The 15,884-nt window shown below is 47.4% G+C and overlaps 2 protein-coding genes across 2 annotated transcripts in view; both read left to right on the top strand.

The window, feature by feature from the left end:
* The window catches only part of LOC121548313, a 30,481-nt gene extending 18,287 nt beyond the window's left edge, over positions 1-12,194 (top strand). Inside the window, exons 5-6 of the mRNA XM_045213897.1 lie at positions 11,774-11,884; positions 12,048-12,194. Of these exons, the coding sequence (XP_045069832.1) occupies positions 11,774-11,884; positions 12,048-12,194 (258 nt within the window). The remainder of the gene's footprint in view (positions 1-11,773; positions 11,885-12,047) is intronic.
* A 988-nt stretch (positions 12,195-13,182) lies between these two features.
* Positions 13,183-15,574, top strand: LOC123483957 (zinc finger protein 629-like). The gene has a single exon (XM_045213898.1). It carries the CDS (start codon positions 13,183-13,185, stop codon positions 14,170-14,172), a length of 990 nt encoding a protein of 329 aa, XP_045069833.1. The 3' UTR covers positions 14,173-15,574.
* The last annotated feature ends 310 nt before the right edge of the window (positions 15,575-15,884 follow it).

The raw sequence follows: 15,884 nt of genomic DNA on the forward strand, positions 1-15,884 counted from the left end.
ATACAACAGAAAATATATATACTGTGTGTGCAAATGTAGCAAGTTATGGAGGTAAGGCAATAAATAGGCCATATTGCAAAATAATTACAATTAGTATTAACACTGGAATTATAGATGTGCAAGAGATGATGTGCAAATAGAGATACTGGGGTGCAAATGAGCAAAATAAATAACAATATGGGGATGAGGTAGTTGGGTGGGCTAATTTCAGATGGGCTGTGTACAGGTGCAGTGATCGGTAAGGTGCTCTGACAACTGATGCTTAAAGTTAGTGAGGGAGATAAGAGTCTCCAGCTTCAGAGATTTTTGCAATTCGTTCCAGTCATTGGCAGCAGAGAACTGGAAGGAATGGCGGCCAAAGGAGGTGTTGGCTTTGGGGATGACCAGTGAGATATACCTGCTGGAGCGCATACTACGGGTGGGTGTTGCTATGGTGACCAATGAGCTAAGATAAGGCAGGGATTTGTCTAGCAGTGATTTATAGATGGCCTGGAGCCAGTGGGTTTGGCGACGAATATGTAGTGAGGACCAGCCAACGAGCGTACAGGTCACAGTGGTGGGTAGTATATGGGGCTTTGGTGACAAAGCGGATGGCACTGTGATAGACTACATCCAATTTGCTGAGTAGAGTGTTGGAGGCTATTTTGTAAATGACGTCGCCGAAGTCAAGGATCGGTAGGATAGTCAGTTTTACGAGGGCATGTTTGGCAGCATGAGTGAAGGAGGCTTTGTTGCAAAATAGGAAGCCGATTCTAGATTTAACTTTGGATTGGACATGCTTAATGTGAGTCTGGAAGGAGAGTTTACAGTCTAACCAGACACCTAGGTAGTTGTAGTTGTCCACATACTCTAGGTCAGACCCGTCGAGATTAGTGATTCTAGTCGGGTGGGCGGGTGCCAGCAGCGTTCGATTAAAGAGCATGCATTTAGTTTTACTAGTGTTTAATTTGCTGAGTAGAGTGGTCCTCTGTAGCTCAGCTGGTAGAGCACGGCGCTTGTAACGCCAAGGTAGTGGGGTCGAACCCCGGGACCACCCATATACAAAAAAAAAATAAATGTATGCACGCATGACTGTAAGTCGCTTTGGATAAAAGCGTCTGCTAAATGGCATATTATTATATTATTATTATTATTATTAAGAGCAGTTGGAGGCTACGGAAGGAGTGTTGTATGGCATTGAAGCTCGTTTGGAGGTTTGTTAACACAGTGTCCAATGAAGGGCCAGATGTATACAAAATGGTGTCGTCTGCGTAGAGGTGGATCTGAGAGTCACCAGCAGCAAGAGCGACATCATTGATATACACGGAGAAAAGACTTGGCCCAAGAATTGAACCCTGTGGCACCCCCATAGAGACTGCCATAGGTCCAGACAACAGGCCCTCTGATTTGACACATTGAACTCTATCTGAGAAGTAGTTGGTGAACCAGGCAAGGCAGTCATTTGAGAAACCAAGGCTATTTAGTCTGCCAATAAGAATGCGATGGTTGACAGAGTTGAAAGCCTTGGCCAGGTCGATGAAGACGGCTGCACAGTACTGTCTATTATTGATTGCGGTTATAATATCGTTTAGGACCTTGAGCGTGGCTGAGGTGCACCCATGACCAGCTCGGAAACCGGATTGCATAGCGGAGAAGGTACGGTGGGATTCGAAATGGTCGGTGATCTGTTTGTTAACTTGGCTTTCAAAAACCTTCGAAAGGCAGGGCAGGATGGATATAGGTCTGTAACAGTTTGGATCTAGAGTGTCACCCCCTTTGAAGAGGGGGATGACCGCGGCAGCTTTCAATCTCTGGGGATCTCAGGCGTTACGAAAGAGAAGTTGAACAGGCTAGTAATAGGGGTTGCGACAATTTCGGCGGCTAGTTTTAGAAAGAAAGGGTCCAGATTGTCTAGCCCAGATGATTTGTAGGGGTCCAGATTTTGCAGCTCTTTCAGAACATCAGCTGTCTGAATTTGTGTGAAGGAGAAGCGGGGGGGCATGGGCAAGTTGCAGTGGAGGGTGCAGAGCTGATGGCCGGGGTAGTGGTAGCCAGGTGGAAAGCATGGCCAGCCATAGCAAAATGCTTGTTGAAATTCTCGATTATTGTAGATTTATCGGTGGTGATAGTGTTTCCTAGCCTCAGTGCAGTGGGCAGCTGGGAGGAGGTGCTCTTATTCTCCATGGACTTTACAGTGTCCCAAAACTTTTTGTAGTTAGTGCTACAGGATGCACATTTCTGTTTGAAAAAGCTAGCCTTTGCTTTCCTAACTGATTGTGTATATTGGTTCCTAACTTCCCTGAAAAGTTGCATATCGCGGGGGCTATTCGATGCTAATGCAGTACGCCACAGGATGTTTTTGTGCTGGTCAAGGGCAGTCAAGTCTGAGGAGAACCACGGGCTATATCTGTTCTTAGTTCTGTATTTTTTGAATGGGGCATGTTTATTTAAGATTGAGAGGAAATTACTTTTAAAGAACAACCAGGCATCCTCTACTGACGGAATGAGATCGATATCCATCCAGGATACCTGGGCCAGGACAATTAGGAAGGCCTGCTCGCTAAAGTGTTTTAGGGAGCGTTTGACAGTGATGAGGGGTGGTCGTTTGACCGCGGACCCGTTACGGACGCAGGCAATAAGGCAGTGATCGCTGAGATCCTGGTTGAAGACAGCGGAGGTGTATTTAGAGGGTAAATTAGTCAGGATGATATCTATGAGGGTGCCCATGTTTACGGATTTAGGGTTGTACCTGGTAGGTTCGTTGATAATTTGTGTGAGATTGAGGGCATCTAGTTTGGATTGTAGGATGGCCGGGGTGTTAAGCATATCCCAATTTAGGTCACCAAGCAGTACGAACTCTGAGGATAAATGGGGGGCAATCAATTCACATATGGTGTCCAGGGCACAGCTGGGGGCTGAGGGGGGTCGGTAGGAAGCGGCAACAGTGAGAGACTTATTTCTGGAAAGGTGGATTTTTAGAAGTAGAAGCTCAAACTGTTTGGGCACAGACCTGGATACTGTAACGATCCCGGCTGTCTGAGTCGGGTCCTGTCTGGTGACTAGTGTTCCTGTTCGTAATCTCCAGTTTCCCGAGGGTTCGGGAACGCTCCGGGGAGCGCTCTTGTTTTCCGCACCTGCATCCCATCAGCAATCTGCACACCTGGTCCTGATCATCACCCTTCTTAGGCTCTGGCCCAACATCCAGTTCCTGCCGGATCGTTAGCCATGAACAGTATGTTTGTCAGCGTATCAGTCTCTGAGCCATTAGTGTTAGTTTTGTTGTTTTGCACCTTTTTGACTTGCTGTGTACTGACCTCCGTTTTGTTCTGTCTGCAGTCTCTCACCCGGAACCTTCACCCAACCTCTGCCTGATGGTCGGCGGCTGCCGAGCCAGTACCGGACCAACCACTGCACCCTCAACAACCCATCCACGCCACCCGCTCTGTTCCCTGGATTATTCAGCCTCACTCGGAATCTATTAATAAACACTCACCTTTGTCTCAACGTACCTTGTCCTGGTCTGCTTCTGGGTTCTGGCTAAGTAAACCGTGACAGAACGATCCGGCCAGTAATGAACCCAGCGGACCTGGACTCTGTTCGCCATGCTATTACCCAGCAGGAGAAGATGTTGGGCCATCATAGCATGGTACTACAGGAGATCGCGTTGTCAGTTCGGAACCTTTCTACCGGTCTGACGGAGGTCCAGAACCAACGCAAGTGTCCGGTGGAGGATCCACTACCGGTTTCACCCATCTCGCCTGCCGCTTCTGAAGCTGTGTCCATCCGTGAGCCCAAGGTTCCGACGCCGGATAAATATGAGGGGGAGCTGGGAAGATGCCGTTCCTTCCTTATGCAGTGTGGACTAGTGTTCGATCTACAGCCCTACTCTTATGCCACAGACAAGGCTAGGATAGCCTTTGTGATTGAGTTGCTGCGTGGTCGAGCGCTGGAGTGGGCTTCAGCCGTTTGGGAACGACAGGATCCCTGCATGGCTTCATACCAGGGGTTCACGGCCGAGATGAGGAAGCTCTTCGACCATTCCGTCCGAGGGAGGGACGCAGCTAGGCGCCTGTTTTCGCTTCGCCAAGGAACTCGCAGCGTGGCCGACTTCGTGATCGAGTTCAAGACGTTGGCTGTGGAGAGTGGGTGGAACGAGGAGTCTCTGCAAGCGGCCTTTTACCAGGGTCTGTCGGAGCAGCTCAAGGATGAGTTGATCTCCTATCCGGAGCCTAGTGACCTGGACAGCTTGGTAGCTTTGTCTATTCGGGTGGATAATCGAGTCCGAGAGCGAAGGAGGGAGAAGCAATGGGGTCCGTCCAATCGATCAGCTTCTCAGTTCCCAGTCGGGTCGGGTGGTGGACCAGAACACGTCGATCATTCTCCACCACAATGGATTAGTGGAGAGGTCCTCTATCCCGATTCTGAACCCATGCAAGTGGGGCGGCACGGGTTAACCAAGGAGGAGCGTCAACATAGACGTAAGACCAACTGCTGCCTCTACTGTGGTAGCTCGGGACATTACATCTCCACTTGTTCCCGGCGGTCGTCAAACTGCCCGGCTCGCTAAAGTTGGGAGGACTTTTAGCGAGCCAGTTTCAACCTCTCAGTACCTCTGTCAGACCCCGTTTCCCGGCTACCCTTGTGAACAGGAATCAGAGCTTAGCGCTTAACGCTTTTATCGATTCAGGTGCCGATGGAAGCTTTCTTGATGCCGAGTTGGTGGAACAGCTGGGGCTTTCCAAGGAGCAATTGCCGGAAGCCATTGAAGCGACCACTCTGAACGGCAGTAGTCTGGCACGTATCACGATGAGGACTGAACCGGTTAAGATGCGGTTGTCGGGGAATCATTCTGAGATGATTTCATTTTTCATTCTGCCGTCTTCCCATGTTCCTCTGGTCCTTGGATACCCCTGGCTGAAGGAACACAATCCCACGTTCGATTGGGTGACGGGCAAGGTAACGAGTTGGAGCCTTGATTGTCATGCTAACTGTCTCAAGACTGCCTGCCCCCATTCGGTTCCCAGTCAGGTGATTGAGGCTAAACCCCTAGATTTGTCCCTGGTTCCCGAGACATATCACGATTTGGGGGAAGTTTTCAGTAAGCAGAAGGCTCTGTCACTCCCTCCCCACCGACCATATGATTGTGCCATCAACCTGGTCCCTGGAGCTGTCTACCCCAAGGGAAGGTTATACAGTATCTCCCGACCTGAACGTGAGGCGTTGGAGACCTACATCAAGGAGTCCCTAGCTGCTGGTCTCGTTCGTCCCTCGTCATCACCCCTGGGGGCAGGATTCTTCTTTGTGGGTAAGAAGGATGGCTCTCTTCGACCGTGTATTGATTATCGGGGGTTGAATGACATCACGGTCAAGAACAAGTATCCCCTGCCCTTGATGAGTTCTGCCTTCGACTCCTTACAGGGTGCTACGGTGTTCACCAAGCTAGACCTACGCAATGCGTATCACCTGGTCCGGATCAGAGAGGGGGACGAGTGGTTGACGGGTTTCAATACACCGATGGGTCACTTCGAGTATCAGGTGATGCCGTTTGGACTGACCAATGCTCCAGCGGTATTCCAGAGTATGGTGAACGACGTCCTGAGAGATATGATCGGTCTCTTTGTGTTTGTTTACCTGGATGACATTCTGATTTTCTCGAAGGAACCTTCCGACCACGTCCAGCATGTCCGGCAGGTTCTGCAGCGATTGTTGGAGAATCGCCTGTTCGTGAAGGCCGAGAAGTGCGAGTTTCACGCCCACACGACATCCTTTCTCGGGTACATCATCTCCAGGGGAGAGATTAGGATGGACCAGGAGAAGGTTAGAGCGGTTCTGGAATGGGCCCAGCCCGGTACGAGATTGCAGCTCCAGAGATTTTTGGGGTTTGCGAATTTCTACCGCAGATTCATCCGGGATTACAGCCGTGTGGCCGCTCCATTAACTGCCTTGACTTCCAGTATCAGGACCTTCAAGTGGAATCCGGAGGCGGATCGTGCGTTTCTGGATTTGAAGAGGCGATTCACCAACGCACCGATTCTCTCTCAACCGGACACGGCCCGTCAGTTCGTCGTTGAGGTGGGCCGCGTCTGATGTGGGAGTTGGCGCCATCCTGTCGCAGCGATGCTCCACGGACAGTAAACTCCATCCCTGCGCCTACTACTCTCGTCGCCTTTCGCCTGCGGAGAGGAATTACGATGTGGGTAACCGGGAGCTTCTCGCGGTGAAACTTGCCTTGGAGGAGTGGCGCCACTGGTTGGAGGGGGCGGAGCAACCGTTTATTGTCTGGACTGACCACAAGAATCTTGCTTACGTGCAATCGGCTAAACGTCTCAACTCCCGTCAGGCCAGGTGGGCGTTGTTTTTCGGACGATTCAAGTTTTTCCTGACGTTCCGACCTGGATCTAAGAACGGCAAGGCGGACGCCTTGTCCCGGATGTTCTCCAAGACGGAGGAGAGTGGGTCCAAGACCGAGACAATTCTCCCCCGGAACTGCGTCGTGGGAGCAGTTATGTGGAAGATTGAGGAGGAGGTGCTGGCGGTCCTTCGGACTCAGCCCGGTCCCGGTAACGGTCCACCCGGTCGGTTGTTTGTGCCTGAGTCGGTTCGTCCTGCTGTCCTCAAATGGTCCCACGCCAGCAAGATGGCTTGTCACCCTGGCGTGGCTCGGACAATGGCGTTTCTTCGCAGACGTTTTTGGTGGCCTGCCATGGCCGAGGATACTCGGGGTTTTGTTGCTGCCTGTCCAGTGTGTGCGCAGAATAAGAGTACTAATCGGCCCAGCTCTGGACTACTTCACCCCCTTCCTATTCCCCGGCGACCATGGTCGCATCTGGCCCTGGACTTCGTCACGGGGTTGCCCGCTTCTGAGGGGAACACGGTCGTTCTGACTATCGTGGACAGATTCAGCAAGTTCGCCCACTTTGTGCCAATTGCCAAGCTTCCCTCTGCCTCGGAGACGTCCGAGATCCTTGTTAGGGAGGTTTTCAGGGTCCACGGTTTGCCCAGTGATATCGTTTCCGACCGTGGCCCTCAGTTTACCTCTGCTGTCTGGAAGTCCTTCTGTTTGGCCATTGGAGCTACTGTCAGTCTCACATCTGGTTTTCACCCCCAATCCAATGGTCAGGCGGAGAGAGCCAACCAGAAGATGGAATCAACGCTACGCTGTCTGGTCTCTTCCAACCCCACCTCCTGGGTCTCTCAGTTGCCTTGGGTTGAGTATGCCCACAATACTCTTCCTACATCTGCCACTGGGATGTCTCCCTTCCAGTGCCTGTATGGCTACCAACCTCCCCTGTTTCCTTCTCAGGAGAAGGAGCTCTCAGTGCCTTCTGTTCAGGCCCATATTCGTCGTTGCCACCGGACCTGGCATCGGGCCAGAAAGGCACTCCTTAGAGTTTCGGACCGGTATCAGCTCCAGGCGAATCGTCGCCGGATCCCCGCTCCCACCTATACCATCGGAGATAGGGTTTGGTTGGCCACACGGGATCTTCCGTTACGGACTGAGTCTAGGAAGTTGTTACCGAAGTTCATTGGTCCGTTTGTGGTGGAGAAGGTGATCAATCCAGTGGCAGTTCGACTCAAACTACCGAGGACGCTCAGAGTCCATCCCACCTTTCATGTCTCCTGCCTCAAGCCTGTCTTCCTCAGTCCTCTGTTGCCTCCTCCGCCTCCTCCTCCTCCTCCTCGGATGATCGGAGGTGGTCCTGCCTACACGGTGCGTCGCATCATGGATTCCAGACGGCGGGGCCGGGGTTTCCAGTATCTCGTGGACTGGGAGGGGTATGGCCCTGAGGAGAGGAGTTGGATTCCGCGGCGACAGGTCCTAGATGCGGACCTCATCAGTGACTTCTACCGCCTCCATCCTGGCGCTCCGGGGAGTCCGCCCGGTGGCGTTCGTCGGAGGGGGGGTACTGTAACGATCCCGGCTGTCTGAGTCGGGTCCTGTCTGGTGACTAGTGTTCCTGTTCGTAATCTCCAGTTTCCCGAGGGTTCGGGAACGCTCCGGGGAGCGCTCTTGTTTTCCGCACCTGCATCCCATCAGCAATCTGCACACCTGGTCCTGATCATCACCCTTCTTAGGCTCTGGCCCAACATCCAGTTCCTGCCGGATCGTTAGCCATGAACAGTATGTTTGTCAGCGTATCAGTCTCTGAGCCATTAGTGTTAGTTTTGTTGTTTTGCACCTTTTTGACTTGCTGTGTACTGACCTCCGTTTTGTTCTGTCTGCAGTCTCTCACCCGGAACCTTCACCCAACCTCTGCCTGATGGTCGGCGGCTGCCGAGCCAGTACCGGACCAACCACTGCACCCTCAACAACCCATCCACGCCACCCGCTCTGTTCCCTGGATTATTCAGCCTCACTCGGAATCTATTAATAAACACTCACCTTTGTCTCAACGTACCTTGTCCTGGTCTGCTTCTGGGTTCTGGCTAAGTAAACCGTGACAGATACGTTTGGGGCATCACTATAGGTTTCATTGTCTGACAAGTGAAATCAGCCACCTTTTTATTAAATATTTTAAATATGTATTTGAAGCACCTTAGACTCGTGTTAAATTTAACTTTGAATATCTGTTCAGTATTATTTCAATCATGGTTGCGGCTCATATGAATTTATTTATCTCTGCACGTCTTCTAAGGTAGATGCTGAGAGTGGGATCCTTGGGACGTCCCTAACCTTAACCTTAACCCATACCTTATTAAATTTCAACTTCAATGGGGTGCCGTCAGAGTTGGACATCCCAAGGGTCCCCCTTATACCGAACAAAACTATAAACGCAACATGAAAGTGTTGGTCCCATTTTTCATGTCCTGAAATAAAAGATCCCAGAAATGTCCCATTTGTGCACATACAGTGGGGAAAAAAAGTATTTAGTCAGCCACCAATTGTGCAAGTTCTCCCACTTAAAAAGATGAGAGAGGCCTGTAATTTTCATCATAGGTACACGTCAACTATGACAGACAAATTGAGGAAAAGAATTCCTGAAAATCACATTGTAGGATTTTTTATGAATTTATTTGCAAATTATGGTGGAAAATAAGTATTTGGTCACCTACAAACAAGCAAGATTTCTGGCTCTCACAGACCTGTAACTTCTTCTTTAAGAGGCTCCTCTGTCCTCCACTCGTTACCTGTATTAATGGCACCTGTCCACAACCTCAAACAGTCACACTCCAAACTCCACTATGGCCAAGACCAAAGAGCTGTCAAAGGACACCAGAAACAAAATTGTAGACCTGCACCAGGCTGGGAAGACTGAATCTGCAATAGGTAAGCAGCTTGGTTTGAAGAAATCAACTGTGGGAGCAATTATTAGGAAATGGAAGACATACAAGACCACTGATAATCTCCCTCGATCTGGGGCTCCACGCAAGATCTCACCCCGTGGGGTCAAAATGATCACAAGAACGGTGAGCAAAAATCCCAGAACCACACGGGGGGACCTAGTGAATGACCTGCAGAGAGCTGGGACCAAAGTAACAAAGCCTACCATCAGTAACACACTACGCCGCCAGGGACTCAAATCCTGCAGTGCAAGACGTGTCCCCCTGCTTAAGCCAGTACATGTCCAGACCCGTCTGAAGTTTGCTAGAGTGCATTTGGATGATCCAGAAGAGGATTGGGAGAATGTCATATGGTCAGATGAAACCAAAATAGAACTTTTTGGTAAAAACTCAACTCGTTGTGTTTGGAGGACAAAGAATGCTGAGTTGCATCCAAAGAACACCATACCTACTGTGAAGCATGGGGCTGTTTTTCTGCAAAGGGACCAGGATGACTGATCCGTGTAAAGGAAAGAATGAATGGGGCCATGTATCGTGAGATTTTGAGTGAAAACCTCCTTCCATCAGCAAGGGCATTGAAGATGAAACGTGGCTGGGTCTTTCAGCATGACAATGATCCCAAACACACCGCCCGGGCAACGAAGGAGTGGCTTCATAAGAAGCATTTCAAGGTCCTGGAGTGGCCTAGCCAGTCTCCAGATCTCAACCCCATAGAAAATCTTTGGAGGGAGTTGAAAGTCTGTGTTGCCCAGCGACAGCACCAAAACATCACTGCACTATAGGAGATCTGCATGGAGGAATGGGCCAAAATACCAGCAACAGTGTGTGAAAACCTTGTGAAGACTTACAGAAAACGTTTGACCTGTGTCATTGCCAACAAAGGGTATATAACAAAGTATTGAGAAACTTTTGTTATTGACCAAATACTTATTTTCCACCATAATTTGCAAATAAATTCATTAAAAATCCTACAATGTGATTTTCTGGATATTTTTTCTCATTTTGTCTGTCATAGTTGATGTGTACCTATGATGAAAATTACAGGCCTCTCTCATCTTTTTAAGTGGGAGAACTTGCACAATTGGTGGCTGACTAAATACTTTTTTCCCCCACTGTATTTGTTTACATCCCTGTAGTGAGCATTTATTCTTTGCCAAGATAATCCATCCACCTGACAGGTGTGGCATTTCAAGAAGCTGATTAAACAGCATGATTATTACACAAGTGCACCTTGTGCTGGGGACACTAAAAGGCCACTCTAAAATGTTTTGGCTAACAACACAATGCCACAGATGTCTCAAGGTTTGAGGGAGTGCGCAATTGACTTGCTGACTGCAGGAATGTCCACCAGAGCTGTTGCCAGAGAATTGAATGTTCATTTCTCTACCATAAGCTACCTCCAATGTCGTCTTAGAGAATTTGGCAGTACGTCCAACCAGCCTTACATCCGCAGACCACGTGTAACCACGAAAGCCCACAACCTCCACATCTGGCTAATTCACCTGCAGGATCATCTGAGACCAGCCCCCCGGACAGCTGATGAAACTGAGGAGTATTTATGTCTGTAATAAAGCCCTTTTGTGGGGAAAAACTCATTCTGATTGGCTGCGCCCCTGCCCAGTCATGTAAATCCATAGATTAGGACCTAATGAATTTATTTCAATTGACTGATTAAAATCTTTGAAAAAATTGCATGTTGCGTTTATATTTATGTTCAGTATAGCATTTAGGCCTACCCTTCTAACTATAGCTAGGTGCTATGAAGGCGTGCCTTGTCAAACTTGCTTGCGCCTGGTCAAGGTGACTGTGTACAATGTAGGGGGATAACTTCTTAGCTTGCAAGACATCTGCGTAGCTCTGTTTACAAATTATTTTCTTATTTTTAGGCCCCCCTCTTCTTCTTCCCTCTCTGCGTCTCTTCATTCCACCACTGCGGCTTGTCTCTGCAGCCATGTGGCAAGTGGTTCAGCGAGGAGATGTTCAAGATTATGGGATGCTGGAGGAGTTTGTCACCACGGTGACAGAGATTGTGCCAGAGCTTTTGAGTTGCAGTAAGAGGGCCCAACTCATCCTGGGCCTTCGAGCAAGGGTAAGAGATTGGCCTCAGAATGGGGAAAAAGAAACATGCAACAAGATCATGTGAGGTTAGTCTCTGACAACAATATTGTTGACTCTAGCCTAAAACAGTCAGCTGTTAAACATTGACTGAGTTGAAGACCCTGACACTGATTTTCTCAAATACTGACATTGGCCCTTAGCTAGGCTATCTATCTAAATGTGTCACAATGAGAAAAGAGCAATGCCTACGTAGTTTGTGGTTGACCTTTGCTCTACTCTTGACTGGTCATCTGTAATTTTAGATGGTTCTGGAGTTGTGTCGTACTGAGCAGACAGCAGACCAAGACATTCAGCAACACCTGGACAGGATCCGAAGCCTCATATCCACTGGGGAAGCAGAGGTGAGTATCTTTCAGGTATTATTGTCATTTTAGGTTAATTTATTCTCATCTAGGATGTGTTCCCTGTGGAATTCGGGCCCAACTATGACACTGCAATACAGATGCTGATGTTGGAATTCCTTTCCAGACTTGAGAAGTTACTTCCCATACCAGACCTTGAACAGGTAATAAGAAGGAATAACACCTTTATCTAATTAGCTTGGGGAATTAGAAGTCAATAATACCAAGCAAGAATCAATAATATTTTTTTACATTTAAACAAAGAAACTCAGTGTGACATGAGTTTGTAGTTGTTAATGCTTTTAAAACATGTTCCTCTCCCTCAAGACTGCCACCTTGTTAAATGCTGTCCCCTCTGCCCTGGAGAAATGTGTACAGTTTGTACCTGACCCCATACAATTGAGAACCTTGCTCCAGTACCACAGAAAACGTGGACATTTGGACTCCATCCGTGAGTATCATACAGTGTTATAGATTGGTTGTGCCAAAATTGCAATTATAACTGGGATAGTTTGGGTCCTGGATGCTGATCGGATGAAACAGCATTTCAGCCATGTGTATATCAAACAATATACCACAGGTATGATGTATAAATACTTGTTTACTGTTCTAATTACGTTGGTAACCAGTTTATTTTAGCAATAAGGCACCTCTGTTTTTTGGGGGTGTATGGCCAATATACCACTGCTAAGAGCTGTATCCAGGCACTCCACATTGCATCATGCATAAGAACAGCTTTAGCCCTGGTATATTGGCCATATACCACACCTCCTCGGCCTCATTGCTTAAATATACCACACTCCCTCGGCCTTATTACTTGAATGATTTGTGTCAAGTAGAGCAATTGTTACTTTTATCGGTAAAAGTTTATATTCGAGGCATTGACAAAATTATCATATGCTGTTCAATTTAACCTGAATTTTTTTTCATTGTCTCCCACTTTTTATGCATGAAAAGGAACTCCATAGTCCTTTGGTGACTGCATCCTCTCCTCTCTGTCTCTTCCTCCATACGTCCGAGTGGTGACTGCCCCAGATGTAGACTCAGATACACAATCAGAAAGCATGAATTTGGAGGGAATGGAAGCAAGAGAGTTGTTGGAGAATCGGACAAAGGAAATTGATGGACTAGTCCCAGCAGATGAGGTTAGAAGAGATGTAATTACTGAGCAGGAGTATGGTACGGACATGGAGACTGCCTTGGGGAAATTGACAATCAAGCTGTCACTGGCTTGAATTCACTCAGACCATCACATTTTCAACCATTAAAACGAAGCAAAAGGCTGCAGATTAAGGAAATGTGTTCAAAAGGTCGAAAACCTCGAAAGACTGATTCTTCCTGGCGTGCAAACAAACAGCCATCATCCTCCAAGGTGCATTCTTCCCCAAAGAAGTCATGCAAAAGAGGCCCATTCAATAATGCATGTGAAGTGTGTGAAAATACTTTCACTAGGGTCGCAGCCATGAAAAGGCATCAGCTAACCCACACTGGACATCTCAAGTGTAAGTGCCTCGAATGTGAAAAATACTTCTCGGATGGTCATAATCTGAAGAGACACCAGACGCGAGTTTGTGAAAAGGAGCTCCAAATTTTGGATGAAGAAGAGATCCCACAACCCTCAACTAGCAAATCTCTGATCACATCACCCCTCAAGACTTCCTCTCCACCAGGGCCATCTCATCAAGGAACTCTGGACACTATCACAGCCACTAACACATGCTCTGTGTGTGGGAGGTTTTTTGCTCGTACTTCAAGCTTGGTAAGGCACATGAGCTCCCACTCAAAAGAGTGTCCATTTAGGTGTGTCAATTGTGGTAAGAGGTTCAAGTATTCATACGATTTAAAAAAACGCCAGAGAGAATTGTGTCAGAGAATGACCCAGGGAGATTTGTGTCAGGATGTTGGTCAGAACATGGCACAACAACAGAGTGGCCCGCAACCGGAGAAGGTTTTTCTTGCCACTGCAGAAAATCAAACCCAGGTAGATTCCAAAACCTGTTATGTCTGTAGTAAGATTTTGACTTGTACCTCACAGATGGATAGGCACTTGAAATCTCACTCAAAGGCACGTCCCTTTCATTGTGCTATTTGTGAGAGAAGCGTTAAGTACAAAGACTCTTTGAAGAAACATCAGGAAATCCTTGGACACGAGGGCATCCTAAAATACTTTGGTCTGAGTGTGGACCCGCAACAAGTGGAAGTTAACACAGAGAGTTGCATCAGCACTCTCACTACCAAGGAAAATGACACTGAGCCCCTTATCAAGGCTGTTACTCCATTGCCAACTGCCCAAGAACACGCATGCACTGTGTGTGGGAAGATGTTGGACTGTGCTTCTCATTTAGCTACTCATATGAGATCCCATTCAGAGGAGCGTCCTTATCAATGTGTCAACTGTGAGCAGAGTTTGAAGTACAAGCAAAGTTTGAATCAACACCAGAGATATATCTGAAAGGTGAACCGAGAAGAGTCCTCTCAGATGGTAGACCAGCACCAAGGGGAGGAGTCTAGCGAACTGCTGGCTTTTAAGGCTAATACCCCAGAGACATCCACCAGTCAACCCCAACTGGTTCACTGGTGTAAAAAATGTGGAAAGCGTTTCGATGACATCTGTAATTTGAAGCAACACCAGGAAAGTTTATGCCGAGAGGAAAAAATAAAGGTGGTCTTCAAATGTGAAAAAAGAAAGGTGGTCTTCAAATGTGATGATTGTGGGAAGGACTTCAAAGGTTCATCATCCCTAAGAACACACAAGCGAATTCACAACCCATTCTATTGCTCTGATTGTGGAAAGGTACTTCCAAACTCAATTGCCTTTGACAGACACAAGCTGATGCAGCACAAGGAAATCCAGTGTACCATGTGTGAGAAGACCTTTACCCTGTTGGGGCGTCTGAGAGATCACTATCTGCATCAGGAGAGTACCTGTACCAGTGCTCTGTTTGTCAAGCGAAGTTCAATTCAGCAAATTCTCTAACAATACACAGTAGGAAGCACACAGGAGAAAAGCCGTTCCTGTGCTGGCAGTGTGGAAAGGCTGCTGGAGAACTGTCAGTGCATATGGGGACCCACTCAGAGGAGAGACCATTTTCTTGCTCGCAGTGTGACATGTCCTACAGAACAAAACTTCAGCTGAATTCACACATTGAACAAGTTCATGAGGGGGTGAGATACCCTTGTACAATCTGTGGAAAGCAATTTTACAAAGCAGTGTCATTGAAAAGACATGAACTTACTCACACAGGAGAAAGACCATTTCCATGCTCCTATTGCACAAAAACCTTCATCACTGCCAATGAAAGAAGGCTGCATGAAAGATACCATACTGGTGAGAGACCATACAAATGCCAAGACTGTGGAAAGTCTTTCATTCAGTTAGGTTACCTGAAATCGCACCGACGTCTTCACACAGGAGAGAAGCCATTTGCATGTAGCTTTTGTGATAAAAGTTTTAGATTATCGTATCATAGGTTAAAACACGAGCGAACCCATACAAGAATAAATAAGCCACGTGTGTGGGGAATGTGGGTTAGCCTTCGCTCAAAGAAAGTGCCTGACTGAACACCAACACACTCACCCCGTGAATTAAAATTGTTTTTTTGGAACTCTGATGTCCCTTTGTATTGTTATTCATTTTAAGACAGTACAGCGGGGAAAGTAGTGAGGGAGACAGAAAGTAGGGGGACAGACAGAAGGGCAGAGAAGGGGCTTGAACCCTTGTCCCCAGGCAGGTAAATGTGGACTGGAGTCAAAAGCATTATCACTCTGTTAGACTCTGGCATTTGGGTTATTGTTGGTTATTATATATATTTTAAAAAACATTGGTTTAACACCTTTTTTGTTTTTTTGTGTTCATTTCATCTTTGTTTCATAATTCACAGGATCATTTCAATAGCTGATTTGTAATGTAAACTGTTATTCTCAAATAACTACAATATTGCATTTTCTGACAATAGCAATAATAAAGGAGAAGGACATGAAAATATCTGATAAAAAATGTGTGTATTCACATTTATATCTTGCACAGATACACTTCATACATTTCTGCAAGCATTGGTTGAATTTTGTATCTGTAATTTTTGGATCATTCAGGTCAAAATCACTGGTCCTCAAATTATCCAAAAGCTTCATGGAGAAATAATTCATCAAAGTTTGGATATTTGT

This window comes from Coregonus clupeaformis, unplaced genomic scaffold, assembly GCF_020615455.1.
Source record: "Coregonus clupeaformis isolate EN_2021a unplaced genomic scaffold, ASM2061545v1 scaf0169, whole genome shotgun sequence".
Lineage (NCBI taxonomy): Eukaryota > Metazoa > Chordata > Actinopteri > Salmoniformes > Salmonidae > Coregonus > Coregonus clupeaformis.

Coding starts and splice junctions, on each gene's coding strand:
- LOC123483957 (XM_045213898.1), top strand. CDS start 13,183: ATGAAAAGGCATCAGCTAACCCACACTGGACATCTCAAGTGTAAGTGC.